This window comes from Nicotiana tabacum, chromosome 22 (assembly GCF_000715075.1).
Source record: "Nicotiana tabacum cultivar K326 chromosome 22, ASM71507v2, whole genome shotgun sequence".
In the NCBI taxonomy this organism is placed as follows: Eukaryota; Viridiplantae; Streptophyta; class Magnoliopsida; order Solanales; family Solanaceae; genus Nicotiana; species Nicotiana tabacum.
In genome coordinates, this window is record NC_134101.1 from 104,272,577 (window position 1) to 104,286,896 (window position 14,320).

Below are 14,320 nucleotides of genomic sequence, written 5' to 3' on the forward strand. Positions count from 1 at the left end.
CACATTAACCAACACTACCACCAGGTTCGGAGGTCTCTGGTGATCAAACCACAAAATGCCCATTATTAAAGGACCACCCCCCCCCCCAAACACACAAACGCACACACCAACTAAAGCTTAGAAAATTCCTATGAGATCTCCACCATGCGCTGGCACATGAGAGCCGTCCCAGCTTGCTCCAGGCGACAACTTTAAGTCAACCTAGGTCAACTGACGGTTTTGAATCAACCACTTATCTAGGTTTTAAGATTTTCTGGTGAACCGAGCTTTAGATTCCAGAGAAGCAACAACTTCCGAGAGTTCTCTTCCCTTTCCTCGTACAATAGGGGTCGACTAATGGTCACAAGTCTGCCTGTCAATTATTCGGAATTTTCAGACCAGATTTGAGCATTTTCCGGCATCTTCGGTCATTTTCAAGTCCTTCCAGGTGATTTCTGGTCATCATTCTAAGGTACGATACTGTTCAGTCCTTTTCCTGCCAAGTTTTCTGGCTAATTTGGTGTAGTTTCATGAGGTACTCTCTTGGGACAGCTTGTCTATTTCTGGAGATTATTTGTGAAAACTTTTGGTGATCCAACAATATGTCACAAGGATTTCAAATACTCGATTGAAACAAAATAGGATCCAATACTTTGAACGAGCAAATGGTTTCTTCACCTGTATATATTGAGTTCCTTCATCACATAAAGCTTAACAGACATCTTCTGAGATAGCTTTTGTTACTCAGATAGGTAATCAGATGGCTTGTCTCTCCGTCTTTGGTGCATATGATCATATTTCTATTAATGAATATCTTTATTCTACTATTTTTTATTCTCAACCTCTTCCAACAATCTCATTGGTCAGTGGATCTTAAACCATCCCGGAATAAATCAAGCTAGCCTACATTCTTCTTAACTTTGAATTTAGTTTTTATGTTCCTGATTGTCCTTTTAATATTATAGACATTAATTGTTTATCCCAAACACTTAACTGCTTAGTGACCTTCAATAGCTCTTGTCATATAGAAATGTAGCACAGGCGAATACTTGGCAATTGGCTTTGAATCATATGGACTTTATTACCTTAGCCTTCCTAAGTCGTCCAAAACCTGTTCTTCGTCCATAGCTTGTCCTATTATTGATTTACCCAATCCATTACATAGATGATTGGGACATCCTAGATAATCAAATCTTCAAAAAGTCATATCTGCTTTGTCTCACTTGTCTAGTTTAGAATGTACGCCGTGTTGGGGAATAAGTAGCTTCATCAAGAGGTCTGCTTAATATTGCAGATTTGTGGAGACATCCAGGGAATCTACTTATGGAGAAACTGTCTTTAGATAACATTTAGCATCTCCACCAACTCCTGACCAAACTCGACTATCCTTCTATGCAACATCCAATTATGTGCAATAAGGTATTCCCTTTAATGTTCAACTAATTCTTGGATTATTGATTATGGCACGAATAGATACATGGCAGGCTCTTTTAAGGGCTTTCAAAATTGTTAGAATAGTTATGTGAATATATATAATTAGTCCTAGTCCTTTATGTAATAGGAGTAGGTTATGTGTTATGTATACATATAAATAGGGCTCACTGTAACATAGAATATCAATAATAGATTTTTCTCCCGTGCATTCTCACATGGTATCAGAGCATTGGTGAGATAATTATCATGGCGCGTCATTCCAACGACATCTGGGAAGAAAGACTTAGCAGTTGTTTACGTCAATATGAGTTTCAGTGGAGTTTGTGCAAATTCCAACACCACCACAAGGCTCTCCTATCACCGGCGATCAAACCCCAGTGATGATCTCTGGCAGAAAACTTCACACGCGTCGTCACACGCCTCGGGCAGTTAAGGTTCCGGCACGTGAGATCGTTTTCCGGCATCTTTCAAGTCTGATTTTTCTTCTGGGCTGGTCGCCTGCCTTTTCCGACTCGACCCTTCAAGATTTTGTGGTTTCTCAGTTACTGGAAAAGTGTTTTCGGCAAGAGCAATGGTTTTGCGGCGAGAGCAGTGGTCTGTCACTGTTCTGGTCACTTTTCCGGCCACTTTGTTCACATACTAAGGTTGCCTGTTGACTCCGACCTCAGTCATTTAATATCCACCATTTTGTTGATTTCAATTTGCTTCCGACAATGATCTGAGAAGTCAGAGCAGTTGCGTCTTTCAACTGAAGGTCTTCAACATAAATTTTTCAGCACTCAGAAGCTCGACTAACTGTATCAGACCAACTTACTCTAGTTTGGTGATCAAACAGTATCCGATCATTATAATAGTTTGGTTACAATTCCTAATTGCGTGATTTGAGGGTATCTCATCACTATTGGTAATCTTCATCAGATATTTGGCTTTGATCTCTCTTAAGTTCATTATGATGTCACTCAAATCTGATGTTTTTGGCTCAAATACTGTTGGATCCTATACTTCGAATGTTCATATGGTGTCTTTATCAGATTATATTGAGTTCCTTCAGTAAAAAGCACGTAAGCATATATCTTTCGAGATAGCTTATGTAGCTCAAACAGGTAATAGTGACTTGTGTCTCTCAATCGTCTTCTTCTTCCGACTCTTGGGTCATTGATTCAGGTGCATCTGATCATATTTCCGGTAACAAATTCTTTTTTCACTAGTATTTCATATTCTCAATCTCTTCCAACAGTCACAATAGCCACAGGACTCAAACCATCGCAACTGCAATAGGTCAAGTAAGTCCACTTCATTCCTTATCTTTAGATTCAGTTCTTTCTGTTCCCGATAGTCCTTTGAATCTCATAGTCGTTAGTCGCTTAGCCAAATCACTTAAATGAGCTGTTTTATTTCTTGATGACCTTGTTTTTATACAGGAATGCAGTACGGGGCGGATCATTGGAACCAGATGTGAATCAGATGAACTTTATTACCTTATCCTTGCAAAATCACATGGACTCACATCTTGTCTTCCTTCAACAACTTGTCCTGTTACTGATTCACCAGATTTATTACATAAACGGTTGGGACATCCCAGTTTGTCAAAACTTCAGAAAATGGTACCTTGACTTATCTCACTTGTCCACTCTAAGAGTGTGAGTCATGTCAGCTCGGTAAGCATACCCGCTCCCATTTCCCTCGGCGTCTTGATAATCGAGCAGAGTCACCTTTTAATTTAGTCCATTCAGATGTTTGGGGTCCTAGTCGGGTCAGTTCTACCTTGGGATTCCGCTACTTTGTCAGTTTCATTGATGATTATTCCACGTGCACAGATATTTTAGATGAAAAACTTATCTAAGTTGTTTTCTATTTTCCAGATCTTCCACACTGAAATTCAAAATCAATTTGGGATTTCTATCCGCACATTTCGTAGTGATAATGCCCTAGAGTATTTGTCTTTTCCATTTCAGCAGTTTATGAATTCTCATGGGATTATTCATCCAACATCTTGTCAATACACATCCCAACAAAATGGGGTAGCTAAAAGAAAGAATAGACATCTTATTAAAACTGTTTGTACCCTACTCATACAATCTCATGTTCCATTGCCTTTTTGGGGGATGGAGTTCTTACATCTTGCTATCTTATTAATCGTATGTCATCTTCACCTATCCAGAATCAAGTTCCATTCTCTGTCCTGTTTCCTCACTTACCTTTGTTCTCTCTTCTACCCCGTGTCTTTGGGAGCACGTGTTTTGTTCATAACCTTGCTCCATGAAGAGATAAGTTAGCTCCTCGTGCTTTTCAGTGCATATTTCTAGGTTACTCGAGAACGCAAAAGGGATACCGATGCTATTCTCCTGACCTCCAGCGGTATCTTATGTCTGTTGATGTTACCTTCTTTGAAACTCAATTCATACTTCATAAGTCCAGGTAATCACTTAGATATTTCTGAGGTGCCACCAGTTCCGTCTTTTGGAGATTCAGTCACTATTTCCCATTCCCTTCCTCTATAGCTCCAGTTGGAGCTCCACTACCTACAGCTCCAGTTGCAGCTCCACCATCTATATCTCCAGTTCCACCAACTATAGCTCCAGTTTCACCACCTAGTCCAGTTCAACTTTCTACAACTCCACCAGTCCTGACTTATCATCGTTGTCCACGCCCAGCATCAGGCCAAGCTGATTCACGTCCTGCACCTGACCCTGCTAATATTGCGGACTTGTCTCCTCTTAGTCAACCGATTGCATTATGAAAAGGTATGCGGTCCACACTTAATCCTAATGCCCATTATGTTGGTTTAAGTTACCATCGTCTGTCATCATCCCATTACGCATTTGTATATCTTTGTCCTCTATTTCCATCCCTACATCTACAAGTGAAGCACTGTCTCATCCAGGGTGGCGACAGGCTATGGTTGACGAGATGTCTGCTTTGCAAACGAGTGATACTTGGGAGCTTGTTCCTCTTCCTTCGGGTAAATTGACTGTTGGTTGTCGTTAGGTGTATGCAGTCAAAGTTGGTCCAAATGGCCAGGTTGATTGACTTAAGGCTCGTTTGTTGCGAAAGGGTATACTCAGATATTTGGATTCGATTACAATGATACTTTCTCTCCTGTGGCTAAAATAGCATCAGTCCACATTTTTCTATCCATGATTGTTGTTCGCCGTTGGCTTCTCTATCAGTTGGACATTAAGAATGTTTTTTCTTCACGGTGACCTTGAGGATAATGTTTATATGGAGCAACCACCTGGTTTTGTTGCTTAGGGGAAGTCTATTGGCCTTGTATGTCGGTTGCGTCAATCCCTCTATGGTCTAAAGCAGTCTCTTCGAGCCTGGTTTGGTAAGTTCAGGACAGTTATTCAGGAGTTTGGCATGACTCGTAGGGAAGCTTATCACTCTGTGTTTTATCGGCATTCTGCTTCAAATCTATGTATTTATTTGGTCGTTTATGTTGACGATATTGTTATTACCAGCAATGATCACGATGACATTAGTAAGTTGAAGCAACATCTCTTTCAACACTTTCAGATTAAGGATCTGGGCAGATTAAAGTATTTTCTAGGTATTGAGGTCACTCAGTCTAGCTCAGGTATTGTGATCTCACAACGGAAGTATGCCTTAGATATTCTTGAGGAGACAAGAATGACAGGTTGTAGACCTGTTGACACTCTGATGAATCCGAATTCTAAACTTCTGCCAGGACAGGGGGAGCCTCTTAGCGATCCTACAAGATATAGGCGGTTGGTTGGTAAATTTAATTACCTCACATTGACTAGACCTGACATTTCCTTTCCTATGAGTATTGTGAGTCAATTCATGGATTCTCCCTGTGATAGTCATTGGGATGCAGTTGTCCGCATTCTTCGGTATATAAAATCAAATCAAGGCAAAGGTTTAATATTTGAGGATCGAGGCCATGAGTAGATCGTTGGATACTCAGATGCTGATTGGGCAGGATCACCTTTTGATAGACGTTCTACGTCTCGATATTGTGTCTTAGTAGGAGGAAATTTGGTGTCTTGGAAGAGTAAGAAACATAATGTGGTTGCTCGGTCTAGTGCAAAAGCAGAATATCGAGCAATGGCTATGGCGACATGAGAGCTAATTTGGATCAAACAGTTGCTCAAGAAGTTGAAATTTGGTGAGATCCCATATGGGACTTGTGAGTGATAATCAAGTTGCTCTTCATATTGCGTCAAATCCAGTGTTCCATGAGAGAACTAAACACATTGAGATTGACTGTCACTTTGTTAGAGAAAAGACACTCTCGGGAGATATTGCTACAAAGTTTGTGAAGTCGAATGATCAACTTGCAGATATTTTCACTAAGTCCTTCACTGGTCCTCGTATTAGCTACGTATATAACAAGCTCAGTACATATGATTTATATGCACCAGCTTGAGGGGGAGTGTTAGAATAGTTATGTGAATATATGTAATTAGTCCTAGTCCTTTATGTAATAGGAGTAAGTTATGTGTCATGTATATATATAAATAGGGCTCATTGTAACATAGAATATCAATAATAGATTTTTCTCTCGTGCATTCTCACAAAAACAACTCCCAATGTCTCAAAAAGAAATTATGCCAAAATAACCAATGGCTCTCTTACTCAGGTCTCTAGAATAACTACTTAGGTGCATCCAACACATGCATTGGACTTGATTAGATAAGATAGCATGTACTCTATCACATGTTAAATTGTGCATACTATGTATGCTTTATCTGTGCATTGATTATATGTGGTACATGTAAGACATGCAGTTAGGTGCAAATTATTATTATTAATATTATTATTATCGTTGTTGTTGTGCTTTATCGGTGCATTGATTATCATTATTATTGTTATTATTATTATTATTTATTGCACAAGTTTTGAGTATCTTCTATATTGACTCTCGCCACTACCTTCAGTATTCCCAATACTCACCCTACACATCTGCAACGTGTGTTCAGATATGGATTCGAGCTTCAGCCGAGTTCATGAGTGAGCATTGGATGGCAATTCCTGTTCCAACAGTGAGTTCAGCTATTTAGTTCAATGGTGACTTGGAGTGTCTTTCTTTATTTCTAGTTATATCTGATATTCAGACTGCGTTTGTATAAGGTAATCTTAAAAGCTCATTGTACTACCTAATCTTGGTTTGTAAAGTTTGATTCCACGTTGTAATCAATATTTAGAGATTGTTATTCTATTCATGTCTTATATTTAGCAATAAATCCACCAACAAGAAAACCAAGTATCAGTTCGTGATTACAAAAATACTAGGGAAAAGAGCAAAATCCAATTACGTTGTTATACCAAAACTACATATGTGCCTAACTTTTTTGAGATTGTCTACCAACCTTGAACCCTTGTCCAATAGAAAAGGAAAAAAATTTCTCTGCGCCCAATTATGACAGAACACAAGTCCAGCCCAGAGATATAAACAAATGAGTTCACCATTATCCAAAAAAAAGAATACACGTATAAGTTAATGTGTTGTATAAGAGCAAGGAAAATGTAGAGAGAAAAAATGATGAGATAAAACTTTCCAAAAGCCTACTTACACATTCCGAATCCCCACTTTGGTGGAGCAGGTAGTCGTATCGACCACCTACCGCAAGCAATGTTCCTTCCATTAGTGATCCAAGATGGTCATCCTTTCTTAAATATATCTACATAGATAAAACATTGAAATGAGCAAATGAAATTGTGAGAAAGCACGGGAAATATTATTAATATATTAACAATGATACAATGAGTGCTATATATAATACATCTACTCCTACTACATATGGATTAGGACTAATTACACATATACATATACTAATACTCCCCCTCAAGCTGGTGCATACAAATCATATGTACCGAGCTTGTTACATATGTAACAAATACGACAATCAGTGATGAACTTGGCAAAATTATCTGCAATTTGATCATTCGACTTCACAAACTTTGTAGCAATATCTCGTGAGAGTATCTTTTCACTGACGAAGTGACAGTCAATCTCAATGTGTTTATTTCTTTCATGGAATACCGAATTTGATGCAATATGAAGGGCAGCTTGATTATCACACACAAGTTCCATCTGGCTGATTTCATTAAATTTCAACTCCTTAAGCAGCCGTTTGATCCAAACTAACTCATATGTTGTCATAGTCATTGCTCGATATTCTGCTTTTGCACTAGACCGAGCAACCAAATTCTATTTCTTGCTCTTCCAGGACACCAAATTACCTCCTACAAAAACACTATTCTATCAGAAGGTGATCCTGCCCAATCAGCATCTGAGTATCCAATAATTTGCTCAAGGCCTTGATCCTCAACCAATAACCCTTTTGCCTAGAGCTAACTTTACATACCGAAGAATGCTGACAATTGCATCTCAATAACTATCACTGGGAGAATCAATAAACTGACTTACAACACTCACAGATGTCAGGTCCAGTCATTGTGAGGTAATTTAATTTACCAATAAGCCGTCTATATCTTATAGGATTGCTAAGTGGCTCTCCCTGTCCTAGCAGAAGTTTAGAATTCGAATCCATTGGAGTGTCAACAGGTCTACAGCCTATCATTCCTGTCTCCTTAAGAATGTCTAAGGCACACTTTTGTTGTGAGATCACAATACCTGGGCAAGACTGAGCGACCTCAATACCCAGAAACTATTTTAATCTGCCCATATCCTTATTCTGAAAGCATTGAAAAAGATGTTGCTTCAACTTAGTAATATCATTCTGATAATTATCGATAATAACAATATCATCAACATAAACCACCAGATAAATACAAAGATTTGAAGCAGAATACCGATAAAACACAAAGTGATCAGCTTCACTGCGAGTCCTGCCAAAACCCTGGATAACATTACTGAACTTACCAAACCAGACTCGAGGAGACTGCTTTAGACCATAATGTGACCGTCGCAAGCGACATACAAGGTCACTAGACTCCCCTTGAGCAACAAAACCAGGAAGTTGCTCAACATAAACTTCATCCTCGAGATCACCATGAAGAAAGCATTCTTAATGTCCAAGAGATAGAGAGGCCAATAACGAACAGCAGTCATGGAAAGAAAGAGGCGGACTGGTGAAATTTTAGCCACAGGAGAGAAAGTATCACTGTAATCGAACATGTATATCCTTTGGCAACAAGACAAGACTTAAGTCGATCAACCTGGCCATCCGAACCAACTTTGACTGCATAAATCCAACGACGGCTAATAATAGATTTGCCTGAAGGAAGAGGAACAAGTTTCCAAGTACCACTCGCATGTAAAGCAGACTTCTCGTCAATCATAGCTTGTCACCATCCTGGATGACTTCACCTATAGACTTAGGGATGAAAACAGAGGACAACAAAGATACAAAAGCATAATGCGGTAATGACAGACGATGATAACTTAAACCAACATAATGTGGATTAGGATTAAGTGTGGACCGTATACATTTTCGAAGTGCAATTGATGGACGAAGAAGAGACAAGTCTGTATTAGGAGCAAGTGCAGGACGTGAATCAGTTGGGCTTGATGCTGGACGCGGACGACGATGATAAGTCAAGAGTAGTGTTCTTGTGGCTAGGCATTTAGGAAGAGCAACACTAGATTCCTTAATGGTCATATGGGTAAGGCTTTTGTGACTGAGGATGTAGGAGGAGCTATAGTAAACCCCTCAAGAGTCGCTATAGGTAAGACCTCATATATATCAAGGTGGTCAGAAGAGGTAAAGTAAGGTTTAGACTCAAAGAATGTGACGTCAGCTATCTTTCCTGGGGCTGAGTGACAGGTACCTACAAAGATCTGGTGAGTAACAACGATATCCCTTCTGAACACAATAATAACCAAGGAAGACACACTTGAGAGCACGAGGAGCTAACTTATCTTTTCCAAAGGGCTAAGTAATGAACGAAACATGTGCTCCCAAAAACACGAGGGCAAGAGAGTATAAGGGTTACCAGGGAAACAACACTGAATGTGGAATCTGATTCTAGATGGGAGTTGAAGGCATCCGATTAATCAAATAACAAGTTGTGAGAACTACCTTGCCCCAAAAACGCAACAGAACATGAGACTCAATGAGAAGTGTGCGAGTAGTCTCAATGAGATATCTATTCTTTCTCTCGGCAACCCCATTCTGCTGAGGGGTATAAGGACAAGATATCTGATGAATAATTCCTTGAGAAGTCAAAAAGTGCTGAAACTGATAGGACAAATATTCTAAGGCATTATCACTGCGAAATTGTGAATAGAAACACCAAATTGATTTTTGATTTCAACACAAAAACTCTGGAATATAGAAAATAACGCAGAATGATCTTTCATTAAGAAAAGCCAAGTACATCTAGAATAATCATCAATGAAACTAATAAAATAACAAAATATCAAGGTTGAACAGACTCTACTAGGACATCATATATCAGAACGAACTAAAGAGAAAATAGTCTCTACATGACTCAGTGAGTCAAGGTGGCTCGAGTATGTTTCCCAAACTGACACGACTCACAATCTAATGTAGACAAACTAGACAAACTAGGCACCATCTTCTGAAGCTTAGATAAATAGGATGTCCTAAACGTCAGTGAATTAGGTCGGGAGGATCTATAACTAGACATGTTGTGGATAGATAGAGTGAGTCAAGGTAGTAAAGGCTTTGTGATTCACGCCTTGTGTCAAGTGTTAGTCCCGTACTGCGGTCCTGCATAATAAGAGAATCATCATAAAATATATACCACAATGGAGGGCACGAGTCAAACGACTAACAAATGCAAGATTAAAAGGAGAGCTGTGAGAAGGCACGGGAGAAAATATGATATATATATTGATATCTTGTGTTTGATGCAATACAAGAGGTGCTATTTATAGCTACTCTATACAAAGGGGATACTACTCCTATTCCAATGTGGGACAATTACATAGCTATCTCTAACACTCCCCCTCAAGCCGGAGCATATAAATCATATGTACCAAGCTTGTTACATATATAATCAATGTGAGGACTAGTGAGAGACTTGGTGAAAATATCTGCAAGTTGATCATTCGATCTCACAAACTTCGTAGTAATATCTCCTGAGAGTATCTTTTCTCTGACGAAGTGACAATCAATCTCAATTTGTTTAGTTCTCTCATGAAACACCGGATTTGATGCAATATGAAGTGCAGCTTGATTATCGCACACAAGTTCCATCCGACTGATTTCACCAAATTTCAACTCCTTGAGCAACTGTTTGGTCCAGACTACTTCACATGTTGCCATAGCCATTGCTCGGTATTCTGCTTCTGCACTAGACCGAGCAACTACATTCTGTTTCTTACTTTTCCAGGACACCAAATTTCCTCCAACTAAAACACAATATCCAGACGTAGAACGTCTATCAGAAGGTGATCCTGCCCAATCAGCATCCGAGTACCCAACGATCTGCTCATGACCTCGATCCTCAAACAGTAATCCTTTACCTGGAGCCGATTTTATATACCGGATAATGCGGACAACTGCATCCCAATGACTATCACAGGGAAAATTCATAAACTGACTTACAACACTCACAGGATAAGAAATGTCGGGCCTAGTCACTGTGAGATAATTTAATTTACCAACCAGCCGCCTATAGCTTGCAGGATCGCTAAGCGGCTCCCCATGTCCAGGCAGAAGTTTAGAATTCGGATCCATCGGCGTGTCAACAGGTCTGCAACCTGTCATCCATGTTTCCTCAAGAATGTCTAACACATATTTCCTTTGAGAAATAACAATACCTGAGCTAGATTGAGCAACCTCAATACCTAGAAAGTACTTCAATCTGCCTAGATCCTTAGTTTGAAAGTGCTGGAAGAGATGCTGCTTCAGATTAGTAATACCATCCTGATCATTGCCCGTAATAACAATATCATCAACATAGACTACCAGATAAATACATAGACTTGAAGCAGAGTGGCAATAAAACACAGAATGATCAGCTTCACTACGAGTCATGCCAAACTCCTGGATAACCGTGCTGAACTTACCAAACCAGGCTCGAGGAGACTGCTTTAGACCATAAAGTGACCGACGCAAGCGACATACAAGGCCACGAGACTCCCCCTGAGCAATAAAACCAGGTGGTTGCTCCATATAAACCTCATCCTCAAGATCACCATGAAGAAAAGCATTCTTAATGTCCAACTGATAGAGGGGCCAATGACGAACTGCAGCCATGGATAGAAAAAAGGCGAACTGATGCCACTTTAGCCACTGGAGAGAAGGTATCACTGTAATCTAGCCCAAATATTTGAGTGTATCCTTTGGCAACAAGACGTGCCTTAAGTCGATCAATCTGGCCATCGGGACCAACTTTGACTGCATAAACCCAACGACAACCAACGGTAGATTTACCTGAAGGAAGAGGAACAAGCTCCCATGTACCACTTGTATGTAAAGCAGACATCTCATCACTCATAGCTTGTCGCCATCCTGGATGAGACAATGCTTCACCTGTAGACTTAGGGATGGAAACCGAGGACAATGAAGATATAAAAGCATAATGGGGAGATAACAGACGATGATAACTCAAACCAACATAATGAGGATTAGGGTTTAGTGTGGTCCGTATAGCTTTTCGAAGTGCAATCGGTGTACTAGGAGCAGGATCCGCAGTAGGAGTCGTGTCAGGTGCAGGACGAGAACCAGATGGGCCTGATGTAGGGCGCGAACGACGATGATAAGTCAAGAGTGGTGTTCCTGTGGCTGGGGAACTAGGAGGGATAACACTGGACTCCTCAAAAGTTGGTATGGGTGAAACCTCTGTGGTTGAAGGTGGAGGAGGATTACTAAACTCCTCAAAAGTCGGTATAGGTAAGACCTCAGATATGTCATGGTGGTCAGCAGAAGTGACATCAGTTGTGAAGAAAGGTTTAGACTCGAAAAATGTGACGTCAGCTGACATAAGGTACCTATGAAGATCAGGTGAATAACAACGATATCCCTTCTGAACACGAGAATAACCAAGGAAGACACACTTGAGAGCACGAGGAGCTAACTTATCTTTCCCCGGGGCTAAGTTATGAACAAAACATGTGCTCCCAAAAACCCGAGGTGGAAGAGGGTATAAGGCTGACTGGGGAAACAATATTGAATGTGGAATCTGACCCTTGATGGGAGATGAAGGCATCCTATTAATCAAATAACAAGTTGTGAGAACTGCATCGCCCCAAAAACGCAGCGGAACACGAGACTCAATTAGAAGTGTGCGAGCAGTCTCAATAAGGTGCCTATTCTTTCTTTCTGCAACCCCATTTTGCTGAGGGGTATAAGGACAAGATGTCTGATGAATAATTCCATGAGAAGACATAAACTGCTGAAACTGAGAAGATACATATTCTAAGGCATTATCACTGCGAAAAATGCGGATAGAGACACCAAATTGGTTTTTGATTTCAGCACAAAAACTCTGGAATATAGAGAATAACTCAGAACGATCTTTCATTAAGAAAAGCCAAGTACATCTTGAGTAATCATCAATAAAGCTAACAAAATAACGAAATCCCAAGGTTGAACTGACTCTACTAGGACCCCATATATCAGAATGAACCAAGGAGAAAACAGACTCTGCATGACTCTCAACACTACGCGTAAAGGAAGCTCGGGTATGTTTCCCAAGCTGACACGACTCACAATCTAATCTAGACAAACTGGATAAACTAGGCACCATCTTTTGAAGTTTGGATAAACTCGGATGTCCTAAACGTCTGTGGATTAGATCTGGAGGATCTGTAACTAGACATGTTGTGGAAGGACTGAGCGAGTTAAGGTAGTAAAGACCTTCTGATTCACGACCTGTACCAATTGTCCGTCCCGTACTGCGGTCCTGCATAATAAAAGAATCATCAATAAAATATATACCACAATTGAGGGCACGAGTCAAACGACTAACAGATGCAAGACTAAAAGGACAACCAGGAACATAAAGAACGGAATCTAGGGTGATAGAAGACAATGGGTTGGCTTGTCCAACTCCTTGTGCCTTAGTTTGACATCCATTGGCTAAAGTAACAGTAGGAAGAGACTGTGAATATACAATATTCGACAAAAGTGATTTATTACCAGAGATATGATCAGAAGCGCCTGAGTCCATGACCCATGGTCCAAGAGTACTAGACTGGGAAACACAAGCAAAAGAATTACCAGCAATAGGAGTGTCAGTTTGGGCAACTGCGACTACTTGTGGAGATGTTTGCTTACTTGCTCGATACTAAAGGAGCTCATTATATTCTTCTTTAGATACAGAAAAGCCCTGGTTACCTGTAGTCTCGCTCTGAGCAACGTAGGCATTTTTGGGTGGACGGCCATTTAAGGAATAACACATTTCGCGACTGTGTCCAAGTTTGTGACAATAAGAACACTTGGGTCTAGATCTCCCAAAACGACCGCCTCCTCGTCTATTCTCCATAGTTTGAGATGCCCGAACATCCACTGTCTGGGATGCAAGAACAGAGGAATCAAGTATCTGTGATGAAATCACTGGGTGACTTGGTGCTGCAGCAAGGCGAAGTAATCGAGAGAATAATTCATCAACTGTAGGGACAGTCGGACTAGCCAAAATCTGGTCTCGTACTGAATCAAGATCATGAGGAAGTCCAGCGACCGTAAGAACTAGAAACATTTTCTGTCGCTGCTCTTGTTGTTTTGACACACTAGCAGAAACTGGCATCAATGTCTCAAATTCCTCCATGACTGCCTGTACCTGACCCAAGTAAGTAGACATATCTAATTCTTGCTTCTTTAAGTTTGTCATCCGTGATATCACATCATAGAAGCGAGATATATCATTAGTGTATAACGTACGAGCCTTTGCCCAAACCAAATAACATGTCTGGAATGGCCGAAACAAAGGCATCAACTTAGAATCAATAGAACGCCACAATATGCTACATAATTAAGCATCAATTTTTGCCCAAAGCGCTATCGCC

The 14,320-nt window shown here is 40.2% G+C and overlaps 1 protein-coding gene across 10 annotated transcripts in view; it reads right to left on the reverse strand.

Annotated features, from left to right (window-relative positions):
* LOC107761147 (eIF-2-alpha kinase GCN2) overlaps nt 1–14,320 on the reverse strand; it is a 96,216-nt gene that overhangs the window by 18,579 nt on the left and 63,317 nt on the right. For 9 of the 10 annotated variants that reach the window (XR_012704759.1, XR_012704758.1, XR_012704757.1 and 6 more), the window contains 1 exon segment: nt 6,951–7,058. Coding sequence is in view for 7 of the 10 variants with exons in the window: in XM_075242565.1 (XP_075098666.1) it covers nt 6,951–7,058 (108 nt within the window). In the remaining 3 variants the exon portion in view is untranslated. 10 annotated transcript variants of the gene reach the window in all.